At 47.0% G+C, this 22,778-nt stretch overlaps 10 protein-coding genes and 1 non-coding gene across 11 annotated transcripts; 6 read left to right on the top strand and 5 right to left on the bottom strand.

The window, feature by feature from the left end:
• Positions 1–185: 185 nt before the first annotated feature.
• On the bottom strand, positions 186–1,037 carry VTP21DRAFT_7399 (uncharacterized protein; the record flags this gene model as incomplete). The annotated part of the gene is made up of 2 exons (XM_069398135.1): positions 186–622; positions 701–1,037. 2 exons carry the CDS (start codon positions 1,035–1,037, stop codon positions 186–188), a joined length of 774 nt encoding a protein of 257 aa, XP_069255626.1.
• Positions 1,038–2,461: 1,424 nt separating this feature from the next.
• Positions 2,462–4,117, top strand: VTP21DRAFT_7400 (uncharacterized protein; the record flags this gene model as incomplete). Its single annotated transcript, XM_069398138.1, has 4 exons — positions 2,462–2,754; positions 2,840–3,067; positions 3,134–3,513; positions 3,576–4,117. The coding sequence occupies 4 exons, from the start codon at positions 2,462–2,464 to the stop codon at positions 4,115–4,117; spliced, it is 1,443 nt and encodes a 480-aa protein (XP_069255627.1).
• A 989-nt stretch (positions 4,118–5,106) lies between these two features.
• Positions 5,107–5,939, bottom strand: VTP21DRAFT_7401 (uncharacterized protein; the record flags this gene model as incomplete). The annotated part of the gene is made up of 3 exons (XM_069398139.1): positions 5,107–5,525; positions 5,595–5,728; positions 5,797–5,939. 3 exons carry the CDS (start codon positions 5,937–5,939, stop codon positions 5,107–5,109), a joined length of 696 nt encoding a protein of 231 aa, XP_069255628.1.
• A 1,452-nt stretch (positions 5,940–7,391) lies between these two features.
• VTP21DRAFT_7402 (uncharacterized protein) lies at positions 7,392–9,354 on the bottom strand (the record flags this gene model as incomplete). The annotated part of the gene is made up of 9 exons (XM_069398140.1): positions 7,392–7,556; positions 7,633–7,762; positions 7,837–8,075; positions 8,147–8,459; positions 8,536–8,642; positions 8,707–8,921; positions 8,981–9,157; positions 9,229–9,286; positions 9,352–9,354. 9 exons carry the CDS (start codon positions 9,352–9,354, stop codon positions 7,392–7,394), a joined length of 1,407 nt encoding a protein of 468 aa, XP_069255629.1.
• Positions 9,355–9,553: 199 nt separating this feature from the next.
• On the top strand, positions 9,554–13,110 carry VTP21DRAFT_7403 (uncharacterized protein; the record flags this gene model as incomplete). Its single annotated transcript, XM_069398141.1, has 4 exons — positions 9,554–9,607; positions 9,672–9,806; positions 9,875–11,164; positions 11,233–13,110. 4 exons carry the CDS (start codon positions 9,554–9,556, stop codon positions 13,108–13,110), a joined length of 3,357 nt encoding a protein of 1,118 aa, XP_069255630.1.
• Positions 13,111–13,582: 472 nt separating this feature from the next.
• On the top strand, positions 13,583–13,801 carry VTP21DRAFT_7404 (uncharacterized protein; the record flags this gene model as incomplete). Its single annotated transcript, XM_069398142.1, has 1 exon — positions 13,583–13,801. The coding sequence occupies one exon, from the start codon at positions 13,583–13,585 to the stop codon at positions 13,799–13,801; it is 219 nt and encodes a 72-aa protein (XP_069255631.1).
• A 1,821-nt stretch (positions 13,802–15,622) lies between these two features.
• VTP21DRAFT_t24 lies at positions 15,623–15,695 on the top strand. Its single transcript has one exon. It is a non-coding gene; the product is annotated as a tRNA-Thr (tRNA).
• Positions 15,696–17,293: 1,598 nt separating this feature from the next.
• Positions 17,294–17,602, top strand: VTP21DRAFT_7405 (uncharacterized protein; the record flags this gene model as incomplete). Its single annotated transcript, XM_069398143.1, has 1 exon — positions 17,294–17,602. The coding sequence occupies one exon, from the start codon at positions 17,294–17,296 to the stop codon at positions 17,600–17,602; it is 309 nt and encodes a 102-aa protein (XP_069255632.1).
• Positions 17,603–18,350: 748 nt separating this feature from the next.
• On the bottom strand, positions 18,351–20,268 carry VTP21DRAFT_7406 (uncharacterized protein; the record flags this gene model as incomplete). Its single annotated transcript, XM_069398144.1, has 4 exons — positions 18,351–19,793; positions 19,876–19,946; positions 20,017–20,096; positions 20,165–20,268. 4 exons carry the CDS (start codon positions 20,266–20,268, stop codon positions 18,351–18,353), a joined length of 1,698 nt encoding a protein of 565 aa, XP_069255633.1.
• Positions 20,269–21,119: 851 nt separating this feature from the next.
• VTP21DRAFT_7407 (uncharacterized protein) lies at positions 21,120–21,494 on the top strand (the record flags this gene model as incomplete). Its single annotated transcript, XM_069398145.1, has 1 exon — positions 21,120–21,494. The coding sequence occupies one exon, from the start codon at positions 21,120–21,122 to the stop codon at positions 21,492–21,494; it is 375 nt and encodes a 124-aa protein (XP_069255634.1).
• A 250-nt stretch (positions 21,495–21,744) lies between these two features.
• On the bottom strand, positions 21,745–22,498 carry VTP21DRAFT_7408 (uncharacterized protein; the record flags this gene model as incomplete). Its single annotated transcript, XM_069398146.1, has 5 exons — positions 21,745–21,843; positions 21,931–21,951; positions 22,048–22,168; positions 22,240–22,378; positions 22,465–22,498. 5 exons carry the CDS (start codon positions 22,496–22,498, stop codon positions 21,745–21,747), a joined length of 414 nt encoding a protein of 137 aa, XP_069255635.1.
• Positions 22,499–22,778: the final 280 nt, after the last annotated feature.

Raw genomic sequence — 22,778 nt, forward strand, 5'->3', positions numbered from 1 at the left:
GAGGAGGGGAAGATTACACTTCAAAATATCAAAACGATGTAGATTAGCCGAGAAAGACGACTCTCAATAATAACATGATGAAATAAAGATTTAAATAGAATATATACATGGAGGATAGTGTACGAAAAAAAATACACGCTGACATACAAACGTGGGAAAGGAGAGCAGCTACTGGCTGAAGATTGTCAGTATTTGTCCCAATTATCCATCAACTCTAGCAATACGCCTTGATCCCTTTCTCGCGCCTGCTTTCGAACGCTCTCCAACCCAACGTTTTCCGAATTCACCTCCATCCAGTTCACTTTTTTGTTCAAGTTATCCTTGGAGCGCATTCCCTCCTCGAGCTGCCTTAGAGTTCGCTCTACGCCTTGCTTCACGTTCCGCCACATTTCCGGGACAATCTTGCTTATCTTTTGAAGCTCGTGGTCGATCTGTGTCTCATACATGCTGTCGAGTTTGTCCAATATTGTCTGGGAGTGTGTGCGGAAGCATTGCTCCAGCAAGCTTGGGTTGGGGCAAGTGGACTGGAGCACGTCCGAGACTGCGCTGGCATCGGTTGGGACGGAGAAAGTTGGGGCAGGGGCAAACGAAAAGACGTGATGAATATAATCTTTTACGTATGCTTATCATAGTAGAGGTCAACGTGTTAATACTCGATCCAATTGAAAACGATAGAGGATTCAAAAATGTAAATAATTACCATCGGCAGCACCATCAAATTGCAATTTCAACACAACCCAGTCAGGTTCTTTCTCTACGCCAAACACCTGCTGATCATGCCCTTTCTCAGGCTCATTGGCATCCTTTTCTACCTGCATTGCATTGCGAAAGCTTTCGCATACTTTTGCAGTAGCATTGTGAATCATCTCTGAACGTGAATCTTGATAATGGGTGGCTAGCCTTAAGGCAAGGCGATCAGCGCCGATGTGTGCCTGCACCAGAGGTCCGGAATCGAGATCACGGACAAGCGAATCATGCACGAAAGGGATTGCCTGGATCGGGAGAAATATTAGGAGGAGAACCGATAGTATCCTCATTGAAAATAATGCCATAATATAGTCTTTAATATAGTATATATGGTGTACAACAATAAAGTAACGAAACTGGAGAGGGTAAGAGGGGAGAAGGAGGGGAAAGCTATCCTTGCAGGAAACTCTCGTGAAAAAAAAAGTTCCTTGAAGTTGGAAAAATTCACCGCCATTGAGCACAGGAGTTTCAAAAAGCAGTCAATCAACGGTCTGTTCCAATGAGAAATTCTATGATGCTTGCATTCCATATCTGGAATATTAAATCAATCATGGATAGATTAGAAGGGCAAAAATCCCCATGCCCAAAGGTTTCAAATGAAAAGACCATGAATCGTAAGCCAATCTCAGAGCAAGCTCCAGCTCGAACTTCAACGCGAACTCTCATAATTATCGTTTACCCGGAATCCACCAAGGAGCGCATCGATTATATTTATTAGAGCAAGCTTTCTTGTAGAGGAGAAGGGAGCGGAGCTCGCTCACCGGGGTAGGATGCCCAAGTCATTTGATCCAGAGCCAGCGTAACTAGTGAAAGAGACATGCTCTTCCCCCGCCTGTCAACCTGAGCACTCAGAGTTTGTTCTGAAGAAGAACATGGTTGGCGCATGTGATCTCCTAGTATATGCAGTCTTTCCCATCAAGCTGCTACGGCTGGCTGCGCTTGTTCAGGGAAAAGGAGTAGAACTCTTGTCCCAAGAGCGTGGACGTCACTAATCCATAGGAAGTAATGAGTTTTTGTTGGGAGATTATCTTAGGGACACAGTCTATCCAGGCCGGGGGTGGCTCAGTGGACATCCACTCTAAAAAGAATGTTTATTACTCCACAACTCAAACTCCCCACAGAGAGCAGAGCCAATTAACTTTAGAGATCTGTGAAGTATTCAGCCCGTCTAAAAGGCTAAAGTATTTGGATAAGAAGCCCGTAGTAAATAGAGTTTTGATTATCTAAACACGGAGGTCACAAATTGATTGCCAATGCAGGATCATGGCAGTTAGATAGAAAGAGAAGAAGCAAGTTGCTGCCGGTGATCCTGGAGCGACGTAAACAAAGCGACCTAGCGTGAACTCAAGAGAGCAAGCGCCTACTGCTCTGGTTGTTTTCAGTGTCATGGGGACGGGTCAGCCTTCCTGCACCTCAACCGTCTCCCCCATTTTTCAGGAGCAATATATAATATATTGAATTTCCGTCGAATGCTTACGGGATGACACATAGAATAGCACATTTTATTACACCAATATATTTTTCAAGGTCTCTTATCGCCCTGCTGACAAACTACAACGATCTCCGAGCGGATTTCTTCAACGGGATATCTCAATATAATCTAAGGTTTTCCTTCCCCCTTTAGTCGCGGTGAGGTTGGAGTATTTAATACCATTTATCACCAGGCCTGGCTTCATTCACACTTCTCTTCTCTCCCTAACCCCTACCGAGCACAATGACCCATTGCCCTTCTCGATCCTTTGCACTTTTTTTTGCCCCCCTCCTTCTCCTTGCCACGGTTGCCTCATGCTTCAATGTGAACTGCAACAGTAACCTCGTCAACTACTGGGGCCAGAATTCGTATGGCGCGGCGAATCCAGGCGATAAACCGGGCTGGCAAAAGCCTCTAGAGGAATACTGCAAAGATACAAGTCTTGATCTGATCACAGTTGCGTTCTTGCATGTGTTTAACGCTGGCACCGGTCGGCTTCCCGAAATCGACCTGTCAAATCAGTGCTCAGATTACTTGTAAGTACGACGCACAACATTGCGGTTACGAAAAAAAAAATATCCTATTATAAGTGCTTAAAGCCTAAATTTTATTTTAATTTAGCAACGGGACCTCACTCCACCACTGTCCAGAGACCGGAAAAGGCATCAAAGCTTGCCAAGCTAAAGGAAAGGCGGTCCTGCTTTCTCTAGGCGGAGCAGCAGGGTCGTATGGCTTCGCGAACGACAACCAGGGCAGAGAATTTGCGAACACCATTTGGAACTTGTTTTTGGGTGGAAAGAGCAACACTCGTCCGTTTGACGACGCCGTCCTTGACGGAATCGACTTGGAGTAAGTCAATTCTCCGTCTCGCCATGGTAGAGAGGATCCTGATCCATAGCATTCTTTCATCATTAGCATTGAGGGTGGATCGAGTGTCGGGTATACTGCCTTCGTTAATGAACTCCGTAGGCTTTTCGCGCAGGATGCCTCCAGAAAGTATTATATTGCGGGTGCTCCCCAATGCCCCTACCCAGACGGCTACATGGGCCCGGTCTTGGATTCCGCATGGTTCGACATGGTATATGTTCAATTCTACAACAACTACTGCTCCCTCAAGGGCTCCTTCAACTACGCAGAGTGGGACAACTGGGCTAAGACCAAGGCGGTGAACAAGAACGTCAAGCTTTATATTGGCGTGCCCGCATCAACCACTGCTGCTGGCAGCGGATATGTAAGGCTGAGTGACCTGCAAAACACGGTGAATAGCGTAAGGAGCAAATACGCGTCGTTTGGAGGTAACCCATTCTAGCCGATCTCCTATGATGCCACTGCTTAATCATTTATTCCGCGAGATTAGGAGTGATGATGTGGGATGCAAGCCAGTCCTACAACAACAAAGATGGCTCGCCCAATTATGCGGCCGCAACCTCCCAATTCCTTAAGCAGGGCGGTAGCTGCAGTAAGGCAACCACCCCGTTGGATACGCTGGATAGCCCCGGTAGCTCGACCGATTCTCTCAAAGCCCCTGGACCACTTAACCCCACCAAGGACCATTCGGGCCCCGAGTCCTACCCTCTCCCCAAAACCCAGATCGAATTTGTCCACCTCGGTTCGACCGGCGCCAAAACTCGTTTGCTAGCGCGAGTGCGTAGCAAAGATTACCCCATTCGAGCGAATTGGCACCTCCAGTTCTCCGTCGGTGCCGGTGCAAAGGTGGAGAGCGTTTCGCGTGGAACCTTTGAACAGCAGGGAACCCAGGTGGTGGTGAAGAGTATTCCCGCAAAGGAGCCCAAGTATCAGATGGCCCTGTGGTTTGAAATTGTCATTCAAGAGGCTAAAGGTCTGAAGCCGAATGCGACCCCCGATGTAAGTGCTGCCAAGTTTGACACCAGCGGTTAGTCGGGGAAGCATCTACCGCTTGGATATTGGCTACATCCTTATCAGTCCGTGCGACTTTATTTAAAGAATATATATATCGATATATGAAGTATATATACAGTCCTGGTTGTGCTGTATTTCTCAATATTGGCCATTATCTGAATTTGATCAGTGTTTCTTTTGTGCTGTATCCATTAGTAAATTTTTGATTATTGTGAAGAGGTCTTAACCATAAACTTTAACTTTCATGGATGTAATTCAGCCTACAATAAAGTGAACGTTTTCATTTCCCAGGTTGCGTAGAACCGCACTCCATTATTATTAATGCGGACGTCAGGCAGCCGAGAATATCAGCATATCTACCTGCATTTAGCCGTGTTGAAGTCATCAAGTTCGGAATAGGAAAATTCAAAAATAGTCATGATGGGTTGATTGGATTCTTTATCACATTTGGTAACGAAATTAACTCCAGTGGATCCGGCCCGAGTCACGCCGACTGAAGGCTATATTTATGTTGCTTAGCCTCCTCGTCTGACAGGTATTGCTGTCTGCGCTAGCGAGGCCAATATGGGGATGCTGAAGCGTAGTACACGAACATGAATAAAAAACACCTCAAAAATGTCATTCGGAAACTCCTCTTGAAATAATGAAATGCCAATATAGTGACAAGGGGGCATACCCGAAGGACAAAATCCACCAACACTAACAATGTTCCCAGTGAAACGTCTCGGCGAACGTCATATCGAGAAGGAATCATGCCCCTCGCGGTGAAAAAATGAATCGGAACTCTTGGTACCCAAAAATACCATGTTAACAAAATATTTTAATATTTGCACTTTGCTTGGTACACTTCACTATGGAGAAAGGGGGAACGGCAATTCATATAAAGGTATTAGATAGTCTATCTAAATTTATTTTATGGTGAAATAAACTCAAACAAGGTTGAAACAAAGAGTATCCAATGTCATTTTCAACTATGATTAAAGTAATGTGGAAATGAGATGATGGGATTAGAACACGCAAACAAGTGCAAAAACAAATGCAATGAATGCAAAGCTGGCTTGAGAGGTGGCGGCACTTGACTTAGGCTGAACGGAGGTAGAAGGACGCAACGCGTTGGAAGCAGTTGCGGAAGCAGCAGACGAGGGAAGTGCAGAGGCCGAGGAAGCAGCCGACGGAAGCGAAACTGAAGCAGAGCTTGCGGACGTTGCGGCAGATGAGATTCCGCTAGCAGAGGCCGCGGGGAGGGAGGTCGCGCCAGAGGACGCGCCGGAGGCAGAAGGCAATGCGGCAGTCCCGGAGGCACCGGAAGCACTTGCGGCACCTGAAGAGGCGGCAGCGCCGTTGTTGTCGATGGTGAAATAATGGCTATAGCAGACATTGGGGGCTTGACCAATTTCAATTGCATAGTCAGAGCCAGGAGTCAAGCCTAAAAATAAAAAATTGCCCATAAGTTTATGTAGATTAGGGAGCATCCACTAGCACAAAGATTAATTACCTGCTGGGACATTGTATGTGAAGGTTCCTGCGTTCTGATCAACATTGCTGGCAATCGTCGCCACCTGCTGCATAGCGGAAGCGGGGCCCTTGCGAAGATTAATATTAACCTTGGGGCTGTTGCCGCCAGGGGTCCTAAAGAGAGGATGAAAATTAGGAGATTGGAATTACTAAGAGAGCAGATGATTATAACGAGATTTTACCAGTTGATAACGGCCTTGTCACCCAGTTTCCAAGCTGTGCCGTCCACAGGGTTGGTGATAGAGGGGCATTGTCCAGCAGGAGCTTGAGCAATAGCAAACTGCGCGACGGCAATGAGAGCAAAGACAGCCTTGAGGTTGAACATTATGTAATGTAAATGAATGAGAAAAAGAGGAATTAGAAAGATGGAAAAGAGATAGTAAGAAAGCAAGGACCTAAGAATAGGGATCGAGCAAAGCTCTTTTATAATCGAGTTTTTGTTAAATTTAGAACGAACCAATGGAATTTATTGCGTGCCAATTAATCGGTTTAATATGGCCAGTTTATGTTTGTTGGCTCGGGGAGGGCTCGCACACAACCCATCTCTTCCACAATCTATGACTAAACCCTGGCCATTGCCATCATCTGCCAGCACATGAGCACTGCAATTGCTCATCATTCCGTCGCCCACTGGGGATTGTGGATGTGGATCGAGCATCCTCTCTCCATTGACGAGTTTTCCTGGAAAATTCCGGCGAAACAAGGTGAAAATTTAGGGGCAGCCAATAAAGCCCACAATGTTCTAAATTAGTTTCCGAAGAGAAACTGACCAAACAGCTTTGTCAAAACAAACAACATTGTTGCTGATTAAATTTCCCTTAACAGAACAAAAATCCTCAGCTTAAAGTTCATCAGAGCTGCTGGGCGATAATCCCAGTTGTTTTCCAAAGGGCCGATTCCAGTATTTCCATCTGCCTTCCAAAAAAGGCAGTGATAAGGAAAGGTCCATATCTCTGCGCTCATCTTTTTTTCGAGGGCTGGCATTTTGGGATAGGATCGGCTTGCACAGTGCTAACACGGGAGAGTTTGGATATGGTGTAGGAAAAATGCCAGTATATACTACGCCACTTAAAGATTTCAAATTTTCCTCAGGGTTGTTTAACAAAACCAGATTGCAACAGGTGCGAAAATTTGGATCCTTACACTCACAAGACATATACATTAAGATGGAAACAACACTAAGACGTTGACCACAACAAGCTCCAGGACGGCTCCTAGATAAAATGGATTTGCCATCGGAAATTCATAACTAATAGATCGAGCTAGGATCGGCTTGCACAAAGACTATTTGGATATAGTTGCAGAAGATATCTTACAAGTCGAGTCGGGGCCCGAGCAAATAGGTTGAGTATGGCTATTTGGAAGCTTGCGAATGTAACCTACCAAATGTACAGTAAGAATGATAACTGTTTCACACACTAGTCCGAAAAAAGGCCCCAGAAATAAGAGGAGAGTTTATTGCCCCCTTAATACTGGAAATAGATGCAAAAATTTAAGATAGTATCATTTTGGAAGTGCAGAGCAATTGAGAGTTTCAACTAGAATATGGCAAAGCATGCCCGAATCTATTATTTTCCTCCATTAACTTCCCCTGGCAGAAGTAGTCATGGAAACTTATAAGACAGGGCGAGCAGGATGATCTAAGATATCTCTTAGCGTAAATAAAGGCACATCAATCAATAGTTTTATTGATGAAGGGTTTTATATCCAATTACGATGAAAAAGTCAAGCGAAGTCTGACAAAAATGAAAAAAGTGTAAAAAAAAAATACAAATATTTAACTGATAACCTCCATGGACTCTCCTGGAGCGGAAACCTCATCAACTTCCATCTCGTTGAACATGTATTGTTGCTGATACTCTTTCAGATACTGTACGGATCTCTTCTCGTCCAAGAATAGCGAGTATACTCGTTTTATATCTTGTACATCTACTTGTGTGGCCTGGTAGAATAGAGGGTGGTAAGTGCACTGGAACCTTCTTAAGTGTATCGTTTCCTTTTTTGCTTTTGACTCTTACCTTTCGCTTTCTAGCCACTAATCCAGCCACAGTAATTAGATGAATAGCATATCTCAAGGAGGTTTCCGTACCAATTTTGGTTAGAATTTCCTCTGCATCAGGAGTCATATCTACATCGTCCTCTTGGGCACTAACAAATGAGATGTTAATCCATTAGCTTACTGGGTCTCCCTATCAGTCCATGAAAAACGCCCCACTACTAACCGTGTTTTGATAATCATCTGGATTTCCTCGTGGGAGTAAGGCTCTGTGCTAATAATGAGCATCCTGTCCAGCAGATCGATAGGGATTCCATGAGGGGACTTGTATTTTGTTCCGCGGATGCGGGTAATTCCACGGTTTGACGCCATGATCACGATAGGGGCAAGTTCGTTCTCGAGGGCCCGGTTAAGGAAAGAGAAACATTCCATATCGAGCATATGCACTTCATCGATGAATAGAACCTAGGGGTGGTAAAGGCAGGTTAAAATTCGACATGTCGGGGAGAGGGAGATAGAGAGTGTATCCAACTTACGCCAGGCACAATTTCGGCCTTGCCCTCTTCTCGCCATTCTGCAATCTTCGTGTTGATTTGGTCTCGCACCTCTGACTTGATCTCTCCCGTGTCGCCCGAAAAGAGGGCAAGAAACCCTTGTGTTCGACTATTGATGACATCAATTTCATGCATCGAAACAGTGTGCACCACCTCTCGCCGCCTCTGCAACTCGCCCTCAGGACATTGCACGAACTTCACATCAGACCCCATGGCATCATAGTCTCGAGCACGCGTGAACGAGCGTCCAAGCTTTGAAACACGCCCAGAGGCCTTGTCAATAGTGATCACATCCCTATTGGAGATTAACGCCAACATTTAAGGCGTGTTAGATAGATAAACGCATATAACGGTGAAGTTAGGTTATATACCCAGCAGTGATTTTCTCTTTGTTTAGTGCATCGATCATTTTGGTTCCAAGGTCGTAGATAGTCTCCATGTCGGTCGTTTTCAACGTCAATTTGCCGGTTTTGGACCCCTTGAGTAGCAACACACTAGTAAGAAACCATAACAGAAACAACTGCGACCCAATATATACAAACCCCCGTTATGGACCTGTCTATTTGGATTTCGACGACTTCTCCCTCAATTAGCTCCGATTCTTCCTTAATGCGAACACCAATGGATCTCCGGAATGCCTGTGTCAGAGCTTCCGTTTTGCTCATTTCGAGCGAGAAAATCTCAGAAGCAGCCAACATTGTGAATGGCACATCGGAGCCAAGTGACTGTGCCATTCCCATTGCAATTGCCGTTTTTCCTGCACATGAAAATTGCGTTAGTGTATCCAGTGATAATATCTACTTGTAGTCCAAATACCTGTCCCAGGAGCTCCAGCCATCAAAATCGCGCGTCCCGCTATTTTGCCCTCTTTAATCATTTGCAAAATAACACCGGCAGCTTTTCGCGCTTTCTTTTGACCGACCATACCCTGAGCAGACTGACGTGGTTCAAGAGAATCGTCTAGTCCAAGCCCGCGGATGTGTGAATGAGCACCTGAAAAAAAAATAAAAGCATGAAAATTAGATCAGGATAATGTATAATCGATTTTCGAAGAAATAAAGTACCGATGCGCTCCATTCGCGTAATATCACGAGCATCGGGTGTAGCTGAAATGGAGACGGACTATATGTAAATGGCAGAGTTAGCTCTACCCATCCAATGGCTTACGCTCCATTACATATGCTTACCATTTCAGATCGATAAATTGCGCCTTGTTCGAAATAACAAGAATTACCGACTATCTCGAGACTACTATATGAAATTAAGCCACTTGAATAAACATAAGGAGCATTTCAGATAGTCTTCAGAAGAAGACGTAAGAGCAGTCACTTATTTAAAAGCTCGACGCGACAAGATCTTGATCTCGACGATCTTTGTTCAAGATTCAAAATGAGGGACGGTCGCCAGGATTGTTATTATTTTATGAATCGCATCTGTAGCAAGGTAGGTCTTCCCATTCTTTTTAGAACCTCACATCAGTCGCCTTAGTTAAATCTAATTGATCCAGGGCGATACCTGTCAATTTCGACATTCTGAGCCTGCGAAGAACTCGCTGATCGTGTGTCAAGAGTGGCAAACCACCGGCGATTGCTCCAAAGAAGAATGTACAGAAAGGCATTCGTTCTATAATGCGCCATCTGAGGTTCCTATACCATATATTTTGCATGATTTTGCGATTTTGCTAACCTTTAACTCTGATCTATCAATTAGCAACCCGATCGTTCACAAACCCAGTGCTACTGGGAGTTAAACGGAGGTTGCAAAAAGCCAAACTGTCCATTTAAACACACTCTTAAAGCACCGGCAGATATTGAATTGCAACCAAATCCAATTACAGCAATTGTTGAGAATCCAACGCCAGCACCCGTGGCAGAACCTGTACAACCGGAGACGCAGCAACTTCCCCAATCCCTACCGCAACCCACTATAGCTGTTGAGCCTATATCTCGCATGGGATCCAGCCCCGAGTTAGAAACTGGCCCTTCTCCTCAAGCAGCCACAAATGTTCCCGCAGCAAAAGCTAGATCAGTGTCTCCCCCTGCTGCCTCTGCCCCCACGACTATCAGTAACGGCTTCTCTCCTCAGATCTCTTCTACTGCAACACAAAACCCCAACAATAATTCGGCGAATGCCGCTTCACCTTCCCCAGCCTCTGCCCCAGGCCCTGGTGGAAATGTGGTGAATACCCCCAATAAATCGTTCGGAATAAAGAGCTTCGAGGAAATCATGGCGGAGAAACGAGCAAAAAAATTGGCTGCACAGCAGCAGCAGAAAACTGAGCCGAGCACGGCGGTGAAGGTCTCCAGCCCTCCAATTCCGGAAGCAGTTTCTACCTCGTCTCCTCGGATCCCCCCTTCCAATGTAGCTCCTGTCAGCAATATTCCCGCTGTGGAATCTTCAAATTCTGCTCCAGCGCCATCCCAGCCAACATCTCAATCTATACAATCTGCACCACCACCTGCAGCTGGGACCCATAGAATAGTTTCAGAACCTGTCGCCGCGGTTACTAATCCCGAAAACACAGCATCATCAACTTCGGTAGGCACAGAGCTGCACGTCAAACTTGACAACAAGGATACTAATGCAATACCCGCTGACATTTCTTCTAAAACTATCACCCTTACCTCTTCATTCACCCCTTCAATCACGCCTCCACCTCAGCAGAAGCCCGTACCTGTTATCGGAAAATTATCAGAGAACGAAGCACAAAAGGCTCAGGAACCAATTTCTTCAGCCGCCACTACTTCAGTTGTATCCACTGGAGCGACAGCCAAGCCTATTAACTTGCCACCGCAGATTACAGCCGCAAACCCCTCTTCTGATACTGGTTCAGGCAAGAGTGCAACAAAAATTGCTACGGATGATAAATCTACATCCTTGGCAACATCAACACCACAAAAGATGCCACTATTTGGTTCGCATTTCATGCGAAGTGCTGCTGCAGTATTACAGCAGAGGCTTCAGAAACCCACGCCCAGCCAACCCACTGCAAATGAACAGGTAAACAGCTCTCAAAATAGCCACAATTCGAAGGCTCTCGTAGTAATCTCTTCTTTCACGAACTGTAGGAGACAGCGAAGCTCGCAGAGTCAGAACAAACTAACAATCTCATATCTGATACCAAGGAGTCCGTCACGCCCTCGTCCAATACTTTGAATAATAATCAATTTGCTAACCCTGCACGACGAATGTTCCAGCGGGTGTTTGGGCAGCGAACTAACCCTGAGCAAGATCAAAGTGGGGACCAAAACAAGACACAAAATATGGTTTCTGGAACCACTATCGCCTCGACTCTCACTCCTACTTCCACAGAGACTCCCTCTGCTGCCTTGCCCCAGCCAATGGAATCCTCGTCTGTAGAGACCAAGGAGACCCCCGCTTTTATACAGGAGTCAAAGCAGGCTGAAGAAAAATCGGTCGAGCCCACCCATGCTGAGCCCAAATCTGTTGTGAATACTCCTATATCGGCCTCGATTCAGGATATTAAGTCACCAACCAAGCGAACATTTGAAAGTGCAGGATCGCCTCCAACAATAGACGCGCAAGTTCAGCCTAACAAGCGCACTAAACCAAACGAGAAAAACGAAACTGCTGCTGAAAGTGAGGATACCGCAATGACAGATTCTATTGGTACACTGGACAACACCCCATCTTCTGCTTTTGCTCCAGCTTCGACGATTCCGAGCTCGTTCGGCGGTGGATTTGGCGCAGGCTTATTTAGCTCTGATTCTGCCGTTCGCTCGAATTCTTTTACTACCCCCCCATCAAAGCCATTTGGTGCTCCGACTGCGCCATTTGGTATGGCAGCCGCAACCTCCCCGACTTCTCCGTTTGGAAGTAGTGCTGGGCTATTCTCTGGCAAAGGAGCGTTTGGGGCTCTTGCGCAACCACAACAGCCACAACCACAGGCGAAAATTCCTCAAGTTAAAGCTGCATTCTCATTTGGGAGTTTTGGCAAAGCAACCTCGGGAAGTGAAAGTAAGCAGCCAGTTGTAACGTCCTTAACGAACTTGGAATCGGATAAAAGCCAGGCTAGTGAGACCACAGGCGCAACCAAGCCGGTAGTCCCTACGTTTGGTCAAGTGTTTGCATTACCTGCGGCCGATAATGGCCAACCAGCAAAGGAAACGCCCTCGAAGCCAGCCGAGTCTGCAATGATAAATACGTCTGGGCCACCTGCCTCGGTCTCCACACCAGCAGAAGCAGCTCTGACCGCGGCCCAGGCTGAGAGCGAGGCGCCTCCTTTGAAACCTCCTTCGGCGCTGAGCGAACCAGTCACCACTACGACCGCCCATACAACAGGGGATCTTGTCCCCTCTAATCCAGAGGCTGAGGCATCCAAACCACTGCAATCTGCCTTGGCTCCAATCGCAGATGTTAAAAAAGAAACTACGCCTCCAATCGCTACACCTACTCCGGAGCTAGGAACTTCTACTACTATTCCTTCGCCGCCCCCAGCCATTTCTCCGCCTCCAGTGAGATCCCCACCTGCTCCAATCGTTACCCCAGCGCCCTTGTTTTCATCGTCCGCAGCAGCCACTGCTCTGCCAGCCATTGCACCAGTAGAGAAGTTGCCTCTTCCCGATGTTGGAGCAGCCTTGGCAACAGGCACTACGTCCTCAAATGCCCCCCCAAGTGTTGGCTTAACTCGATCTGCTGCTCCTACTGGAAGTTCCTCTCCACCCAATTCAGTGCTAGCGTCGAAACCCGCGCCCACGCCAGCCCCGGCAACCAACCCACCCGTGCGCACCAGAAAACCCAACCAATTCGTACTTCGCGTGCGTAACCGTGTCATTCGGTTCGAGATCCCTGGCGTTTCACCAGAAGACTTGAAAGGCCTTGACGAAGCTCTAACCGGAGAGGACGGCGATGTAGAAATGGGAGAAGCCAACGGCGGCGACAAGTGGTGGGAGGATGTGACGGATGATTTCGAAGTGATCAGTTAAATATTCAGCATCCTTTATCTTATTCCATGCCTTTTTGTTTTATTAGATATTTTTTTTCTCTTTGTTTTATTTTTTCACTTTATGTCTCGCTTCTTTTCCCTCAATGACATCCTTTGGTGTTAATAAACTCATGTATAGTATGCTTTTTCGTTCAATCCTGATTCGGACATTTTACTAGAGGCTACCATGCGCTCTTGTATTGCATGAATTCAACTTTCCACCTCACTACCTGTTAACAGGAGATCCTATTTATCGTGAGGGGTGAATGCGTGTGGAATAGCTATCGATATGCTACGCATTCATTTCATCGAGCCCGTTTACTGTATGCTCTCTGAATTTCGCCAATCCAATTTCAATACGTAAAAAAAGCAGTCCGGGGCATCCATGTGGCTTTCATGATCCACTTGGCTCTTCACGGTCGACTCTTCTACTCGAACAAGTAGATTGTTGGAAGGAAAATAATCCCACATCTATGCTTGGCCTCTTTAGTTTCCAGAGCCTGCGTCTCATCCTGCTCCTTTTTATCTGCACATGTACATATTTGCGTGCACAGGTGCCGTCGCTGCTGGATCGCAATAAAACTGGTTTTCTGGGAGTGTTCTGGAAGGCCGCTCGGATCGGTGAACGATTGAGTCCATATGTGTCACTAGCCTGTGTGTTGATGGGGGTTAGCCTTCTGATGTCGAGTTAGGAAGAATCGTACCATCGTGTCTGCGCACGTAGATAGGTGTTTATATTTAACGAGATTATTTATGAATCCTACATCCTCGCGTTAATCCCAAAAACAGTGATGTGCTCACTACTCTTTTTTTTTTCTGTATCATTGTTATATATTCTCTTCCCTTTTCCTAAAATTTCTTTGCGGTTTTTTAACATTCTCATCTAATAAGAGATTTATTTTTTTCCTGCAATACTTGGCCCATCGTTCTCTTTGAATATTAGTACGAGTGATAATGAGAAATTTTTTTACGCCAAATTCTGTCCTTGCTGTAGTGACACGAGGGGATGGAATTGGAAGCAGATGGAATAGCTAGCAAGCAAGAGTATTGCTTTTAGGCCGCATTGAAGGGATGGGAGAGCTGGGAATTTTTTTCCTTAGAAAGCCTGAAAATAAATTATAATACGATGGAAAATAGATGAAATGAAGAAATCCATATCGATAAACTAATAGATGCTATTACACGTTCCAATAGAAAGGGCATAAAAAATAAACATGCTTCAATATAACAAACTAGACAAGACCCAGTTTGACTGTTTTTTTTTCTATAAATACATATCAATAAACTCTGTGGAAACTGGTACAGGAAAGGGAATAAACGATTCATAAGGCTTTATTGTGATATGAGACAAATGAAGTGAGGATAATTGTAGCCACCTCCATTAGTGTACGGGCTAACTAAACAACTGAGTGTCCGTTTACTAGAGCACAATAGGATGTCGCAAGGGATAAAAATGAAAACACGAAAACGCACTATTTAGGCGATCTGAGTGCATGATTTCATTCATATTTACTCATTCAACTGCACTATCCTGTTCAAACCTTCCGGTACAATGAACCTCTCGTATCAATCATCATATTCATTGATATTAAATGATTTATTGCTCCATTCAACACTGAATAAATCCCTCATTCATTCTAGAACAGGTCAACTAAAACAGATCCCCAGAGGTGAATAAACTTAAAAAACAACGAAAATATCCGCATGGTGTGACCATTGACAAGGTGTATTCTTGCAAACAGGATTTCAAGACTATTTCCTTTTCAATTTTCATAGATTGACACCACATTATCAGCTTAACCTGTTCACTAAGCCTCCACTTTGAAGGCTCTACCTGGGCGCCGGAATTCTACCTTTGCCTAGAGTATACATTAGTGGCTCTGTACTATATTTAGATGGCTGCCTCATGCTAGAGGCTGATGCTTGAGAAACTTGTGTTTTATTACAATAAAATTATCCAGCCTGGTTGACGAAAATACTTCAATAAATCTTGAATAGTACAATATACTACGTAACACTACTAAAAATTAAACTTGTAAAAAATTTTAGTAGAAACAAGGGGATTGTAATATTATTTAACTCAATTGAATGTTTTTTTTGATCAATCAATGGAAACTTTTATTTAATTTCCATATATTACATGAAGTTAATGTCAATGGACTTAACATAACAAGATATAGGTCCTTGGTAGATAGGCGTTCAATCGATATGCGTGTATCGTAGTTGTCGTGAATAGCATGTACGTGAAACCGATGTAATCTTTGTACTTATCGTAGGAGGGATCCTTTCAATAATGTAGACTCAATTTCTGATCAAGTGGACAGCAGTCACAAACTAAGAGTAAGTGCTGGTGGGGGAAGTGGGATTTGAACCCACGCCGTTCTCATCGGCATACCAGGGATAGTCCACTACACTAACCCTCCCCCTAACTCAATTGAATGTTTTTATGGTGAGAATTAAAAAAAAATTAAGCAATAAATATCAGCCACTAAAATCCATTTCAAGCGAAAGGAGCTCTGATGGCTCAGCTGGCAGAGCGTCTGCCTAGTAAGCAGAAGGTCCTGAGTTCGATTCTCAGTCAGAGCACATTTTTTGTTTTATATATTTAATATATAAATGTCTTGTTTTGTATCTTGAATATCATTCATGTAATGTCAGAGTTACCAAAAAAAGTGAAAACAGGAAACACATTCTGCCAAATATTCCATTCTATTCAAGGCAGTGTAGTATTTTCGTCGATAAGCAATTTTGTAAGTCATCTGCTTTTTCCCCTGTGAAATTTTCTTTTTAATTGGGGTGGGAACACGTTGATGGACGATACCGTAGGAGAGGCTGCTACGGGCAAAGAGACGAAATTCCGCGGTGGGGGAGGGGTAGCATCGTTTATTAAAACTAAACCAGGTTAGTGGCAACCGGTAGTAACAGAGAACAAGTGTAGGTGATCGCGATTTCAATACAAAGCTTGTGTACTCCGTTGTCCTGCATCACACTAATTAGCTTCCTGCTAAGTGTTTTTATTCTCCTAGGCGGGCATTCGGCCTATACCTGATCTTTGTTCACGTTCTCGCCTTGCTCTAACTATTCTCATGATCACTTAGCCACATTATTTTTTGGGGGAGGAGGATGACTCTGCTATAGCTAAGCATACTTGGCATCGAGCAGAATGCAGCTGCACTTGTTAATGTGGTACTAGAAGGTAAACAAATAGGCGGGCCACGGTCCAACCAGCATTATTGGTGTGCCGGCATTCCGAAACCACTCGATAGCAGCATCAGACTCCATCGATGGCTTGGTAACACCTAACCGCTTTCGCCCCTTTCCTGCTCCTCATTTGCAGCAGGTCTTGGGAGCAAGAAGGGCGCGGTACGAAACTCTCCGGCATTGTGCATCCTGACGCGGTCAATCTCGTTCAAAAATGGGTGGGCATACATTAAAAAAAAAAAAAAGCCAAGAGACTTGCACCGACGGCAAGAGTACTGGACTACAAGGATCATGGTTTGGAAAAGGGATGTGCCCTCATAAGTTAGAAAGGAGAGCTCCCGTGAAACCAAAAATCCAGTATAGTTTGCGGTAAAAAAAAAGTCGGCGATATGTGCTCCATCTCTCGATGGATCGGTGTGTTTTCAGCCTCTGCTGCAGCTACTACAATGGCACCGCGATTGACGATACGCGACCGATTTCAGAGGGGCAATAGTGCGAGTGGAAGAGAGAGGAATTCACGGGACTCGGTGGCTTAATGCATGGCTTCTATTGCCAGGACGAGGGGAAGGGCAGCCAATCCTACCATTTCCAGCCTGTGGCTCTTATTATTTTTTCATGGTGATTAAATTTCGAGGAGCGATCACTTATTTTCCTTCACCACCTCATTTGGCACTAGTTTGTTATTCATGGTACGCCGCTCTCATCCCGCTACAGATGTAATACAGGTAACATGCATGCGCTCCTCTCGAAACAATGAGCGGAGGAGGCCGGTTGAGCAAGGCCCAAAAATAGAAGAATGGCAATTAGTCCATTTGTAGCAAGATTTGGCTTAATTGGGAAGACCCGTTTGTTAAAGAGGAACAGCCCGAAGAAACAGTATTTAAGAGGGGCCGTTTTCCTTCCATCCCCCACCACCAACACACAGCTTCTCTTCTCAGCTTTCTCTAGCAATCCCAATTAATATCATCATCATCTTCATCAACATGCGCGCTCAATTCTCCATTGTTGCCTTGGCTGCCCTCATTGCCTCCGTTGTCGCCACCGGTGTCAACAACAGCTGCAACAGCAACCAGGAGGTCTACTGCTGCAACACCAAGAACACCAACAAGGGTATCGGTGTCTTCACCGGGTGCTCTCTTGTGGACAACGCCGCGATTGCCGCCCTCGGTCTCGCTGCCGCTGTCAACCAGAAGTGCCAGAACAAGCAGGCCACCGTGTGCTGCAATCGCAACTCGCAAACCGGCGTCGTCAATGTTAGTGCCGCCAACTGCAATTCTCTCAATGTCGCTTAAATGTCTGCTTAATTCCATGGAAATTCGCGCCAACATTTTCCTTGCTGCATCTTTACTGTCTGATATTTTTTGAACATTTAATGGATGAAGTTGCCTTGTTTGGTTTAATTTAACAATAAAGAAATTCTAATATTAAAAACAGACTCGACACGGCCAACGTGGTCAAGCTAGCGGAAATCCAAGCTTCCATTTTGATCCCCTTACAATGTCCCCGCGGCCCAGTCGAAATGGAGAATGGCTCCAAACCGGTTGAAAGCAATCACCGGGGTCCATTGGGCTGTTCTGTTCAGCTTGGTGGGATGAGTGGCGGTGGCCCTTTGGCCTGCTTGACCCTCAAAGGGTGGAACCTGATATCCATGTTTGTCTGCACTTTGTGCCCTAAACTTTGAAGAATCACAGGCATGAAGCCGGTCTAGAATGCCTCTCTTTATTCTATGCCTATTCAAGGGATCCCGAATAGAGAAGAGAATAAAATGAAATGGACGCAAAAAGGAAAACGCGAAAGCAATTGTACAACAACTCGTGGTATGTACAAAATATAGAAAAGTATATATGTAGAACAAGGCAAGTAAGTATTGTGTCAGAAAAGGATATAAAGGAAATTAAATAAAGAGAAGTCAAGGGGGGGGGGGAGGAGGAGAATAAGAAAACGATTCAGTTCTATAAACAAACAAATTAAATGCCGGGGAATAAAATAAGGTAAGTCAAGTAAACTAAGAGAAAAGAAAGGCCCGAGGGGCAGAGGAGGCTAAAGGTTGTTGGGAGCTATTTGGCTCATTTCAACGCAGACTCCTTCGACCCCCTGGATTTGTAGACCCGCAAATGCAAAACAAGGTTGAAGTCCGTCAAAGTAGAATGAATTGGGAGTTAGTGTGGCACTAGTGGGAACGGGGTCGCCGAGGGCCGGAAGTGTGGTGGCAATAGGGGTGGAGTGGTGCGAAGGGGCGGCGGTGCTGGCGGCAGCGGGGGTGGTGATGGCGGAGGTAACGGGGGCGGCCGTAAGAGGCGGAATACTCCAGTCGGAAGTGACTGGGGAGGTGGTTGCGGTGGTAGGCGGCGTGCTGAGCGAAGGATCCACGGTCGTGGAGGGAAGAGGGGCGTCATTCGACTTGAAGAACGTTTCCGTCTTAGACTTGCCGTGTTTCTGCCTCGAAGGGAAGTTGTTCGGGGTAGCCATGGCTCCTAGCTCGTTCAACTTCAGGCCCACCCATGCTCCTTGATTGTTCCCGCTCCACAAGGCTGCATCCAATTCCCATCCCACGGCGGTGGTGCCCGAGGGCATGTACCACACGGGATGCTCGGACACCTGTGAGCCAGGTGAACCGATGGAGTGAGGCGAGCACGTGCCTCCGACTGCCTCCCTGAAGGAGGCCTCTTGAGCAGCTAGCGCGTATGGAATGGAGGGGCTAGCTGGTTCGAGCTTGGCTGGGTGGTCATTGGCACCGTGCTCGTCATCGCTCTCCCCGGGATAGCACTGTCGTCCATCCGCTTGCGTCATACGGCGCTTAAATGGGCGACCGATTTCCGCCAACTCAGGTCTCACTGCGAAATGGTAGTGTGAAGAAGGGTGAGATAGGTCCATGGGAGTTGGAGGGAGAGGAGGGGCAAAGACGGATTGGGGCTTACCTTCCGGACACGTTTGGGAAATGATGTTGGCAAGCTTGGCCATATGCTCCTGCTGCATGTGGACCTGCCTTGTGAGGCCATAGATCTCAGGGAGTAGCCTCTGAGATATCAGGGCACTCATATCTTCCACGTTGCGCTGTAGGCCGTAGGCGAGCTGGGTCAACTCACCGAGTGATTTCCTCTTTAAATTCCCACCACCACTATCGGCGGCGACGGCGGCATCCTCTTCATCGCCCTCTTCGTCCACGCTGGTAGCGCAGACACTAACTGGTCCACTCACCGCCTCGTCCAATTCATGGTCTTCGTCTGCTTCTTCCGCCTCTTCCTCAGCCTCCGGTGGCGTCTCCTCTTCACCATCCTCTCCTTCATCCGAGGGGCTTTGCTGCCGCGACACCGGGGCCGCAGTCTTTCGGCGCTTACGAGAAGTTTTGTTCACACGGCGCCGGATCTGCCGCAGGAGATCGTGTCTTCCTCTCCGGAAGCTGGGATGTGAGAACACGCATGCGTTTTTGTTCTGAGCGTGACGAGATTTGCGGGCGTCGGAGACGCGGTAGAATCCGTATATCTAAGAGAGAGGGGAGATTAAGTGCCCAGGGTGAGATAGGCCAACTTAGCGGCCCAGGCAGGCTTGCGCAGAGAGGACTTACATTAAGTTGCCGCACAAAGGATGCGAACTTGCAGTGTTTGAAGAATTTGGGCAAGACATTGGCCGCGAATGCTATCCATCCATGAGCCGATTAGTCAACAGGTCGAGGTTCGACGGGCGAGGAAGAGGGGGCTTCACTTACCATCCATCCGCTCGATGATAAAAACAGTCCCGGTGTCGTCCCACCGCAAGTACTCGGCGTACTCTTCATTTTCCAGCAGCCTACCGGCACATGGGATGGTTAGCATTCCATGCTCCTCACACCTCATCCAACAGGGATGCATGCTTACTGGTATAGCTTGGCCACGAACACCGACACGGTGTCCAAATCAAAGATGCCAAAGTCGTGGTCGTAGCGGTCGGAGCGAAGGTGACGCGCAATGACCGTCGTCATGTTCGAGCTTCTTCAGGGGTGAGATGGGGCGATGCGCAATGGGGGGGCGGTCAGGCTGGGGCGGGTATTTCCTCATACAAAACGACAAGACTTGGGATGAGGCAAAAGAAAAATTTTTCAATCCTGTTTATGAGCTGAGTAACTATTTATATTATATTGTGATAAGTTCCAAACTCCCGGCCCACTCAGTGTGTGTTCCCGGCGAACAGAGCATAAAAATATAGGAAGCTGAAGGAGCTGTATCGATGAATCCACATGCGGAACCGTGGCCTTGACAGATTTTCGTGCAGATATGGCGTGATAGGCCAATTGGCCTGAGAGCGGCGGTAGCAAGCGAACACTATGAAAACACGGATAATGAAGCTTATTTTGGGCCTTCATTTAAACTTTTTTGCACGTGAAAATAAGGGGCTTGCTGAGAAGGGCCGCTTGCGGTTAGGCCGCCTCCGATTTCCGGGTGACGTCTGCGGTTGGCTGCTGCGCTCTTTCAAGCCCCTCCGGCCCCTCCAGCCGCGGCGCCCGCTGCTAATAGCCTAGGGGGCGCCGCTCTGCGAATGGCGCCGCCGCGAATGGATTAATCCTAACAAGAGGGGCGGCGCGCGCAAGGGTGGCATTGGCCATTTATAATACGAAATCACAGGCGAATGGCAGGCGGGGCCAGCCATTCTGCCTAGGTTTAGCCCCTGTGGTGCAGGCCCAACCTAAAAACGTAAACAAAAACTCCCTCGCCAGGCCCTTGGCCCTAGCACACCCCTTCAAATGGGAGGCCTGCTTTCACATGTTTGAAGGAGGAGGTTAGGGCGAGCGGTGTACCACGCTGGGTTGATATGTCAAAGCATCCAACTGTCATAATGCGATATTCGAACTGCGATATGCGATATGCGATATGCGTATCTATTTGCCTGTATCGCATATCGGCTTTTGCCTATCATCGCTTTCCTTTGTCCCACCTTCCTTTCCTCTGGTCCAACCTCCGGCCCCGGCCAATCGAGCCCTTGCTCGTCGGCAAGCTGCTTGCTCGGCCGGCTGGCCCCCCCCCTCCCCTTAACTCCTTCTTAACCCCCAAGCGGCAAGCGCCGCTCTCCAAATTTCCCACACTAGCTCCGGCTGGCCCGCCCTTCCCCAGCCGCCCCTCCGCCGGAGCAAACGCCCTAGCCAGGTTTCTAGCTTTCCAACCTTCTCAATTTTTCTCGGCCAGCTTGAAACCAGAAGGTGCCACGAATTGAGGTAAATAAAAAAAGAAAGTATATTCCCTAACACGGCCAACCTTAAGGTGTGCCAACTCCCTCGGGGGCAAGGGAAAGATGGGGCTATTTGAGTCAAGCCGCATGGCGAGTCTCATGCGGCCGCAAAATTCCGCAATCTTTATTTCTCTAGCTGGATTAGCTCTGTACATAAAAAACAAGAAACTATACGCTCCCCGTTTGGAAGGAGGGGCGGCGCAGCCGGGGCTGCTTGGGCCTCGGAAGGGGACATTCAGGCGCGCTGGGCATGCTTCTCTACAAACTCACGCACGAATTTTACGCCCTGCGCTCCCACAAATTTGTCCACCGGCTCGCCCTTGTGAAAAGCAATCTACCATGGATGCATGAAATCATAATTAAAGTAGGTTAGAACCACGCGCTTTGTTTAATTGAATTTTTTTCGTTCACGTCGACGTACCACCGTAGGAAGCGCAGTCACCTGCAGGAATGCCGCAACAAAGTAGAGACGGGCTGGTTAGGTCGGCTCCGAGGAGAGGGCCGCTTGGGCAGAGGGGAAGAATACGAGAGAGCTTACCTTGTACTTCATGGCGAGATCAGCAGCCTCATCGGTGTCAAGCTTCACCATGGTCACCTTCTTGTTTGCCTCCACTTCCTTAGCCAGCGCGGGTCCGAGGACTCGGCACGGGCCGCACCAGCTGGACATGGAATGAAGAATGAGGTCAGCTAATCTGGAACTTTCTGTGGACCTGAACAACCTTATGCTTACTCGGCATGGAAGTCAACAATCACGGGCTCCTTGGCTTTGAGCACCAAATCATCAAACGTTTCGTTGGTGGCCACGTGCACCTTGCCCGTCAATGCTGCACGGGTGGTGTGGAACAGGGCAACATTACGGGCACCGACGACTATACGCAGACAGTAATGCATGGTTAACGATATTGGAACTAAAACCTAGGAAAAAGAGGCAAAAGCGGATCCGAAAGATCTTTACCGGAAAGCGTTCGAGACAATAAGCGCAATGACATGTTTATGAATATCTTTCCTACTAGTGTAAGATGGTACCGAATGATCTAGAGTCGAATGTCGAAAGTGGAAAAGTATCAATAATTGGAAAAATCTCGCGTAATTATGTGACTGCGCTTTTGTCAAGCAGAGCCCACAAATGCGAAGTAGCTTCGGCACGGTAGGGCCGTGCGAGAAAACGAACATAGGAGGAGTAGATTCGAAGACAAACGAACAAGAAAGCAGCGAACAGAAGGTGGACTTGGAGAGGGGTGTGGCCCGGTGCATTCCCTCTATCATGAA

This window comes from Calcarisporiella thermophila (genome assembly GCF_041956535.1).
Source record: "Calcarisporiella thermophila strain CBS 279.70 unplaced genomic scaffold VTP21scaffold_3, whole genome shotgun sequence".
Taxonomy (NCBI): Eukaryota; Fungi; Calcarisporiellomycota; class Calcarisporiellomycetes; order Calcarisporiellales; family Calcarisporiellaceae; genus Calcarisporiella; species Calcarisporiella thermophila.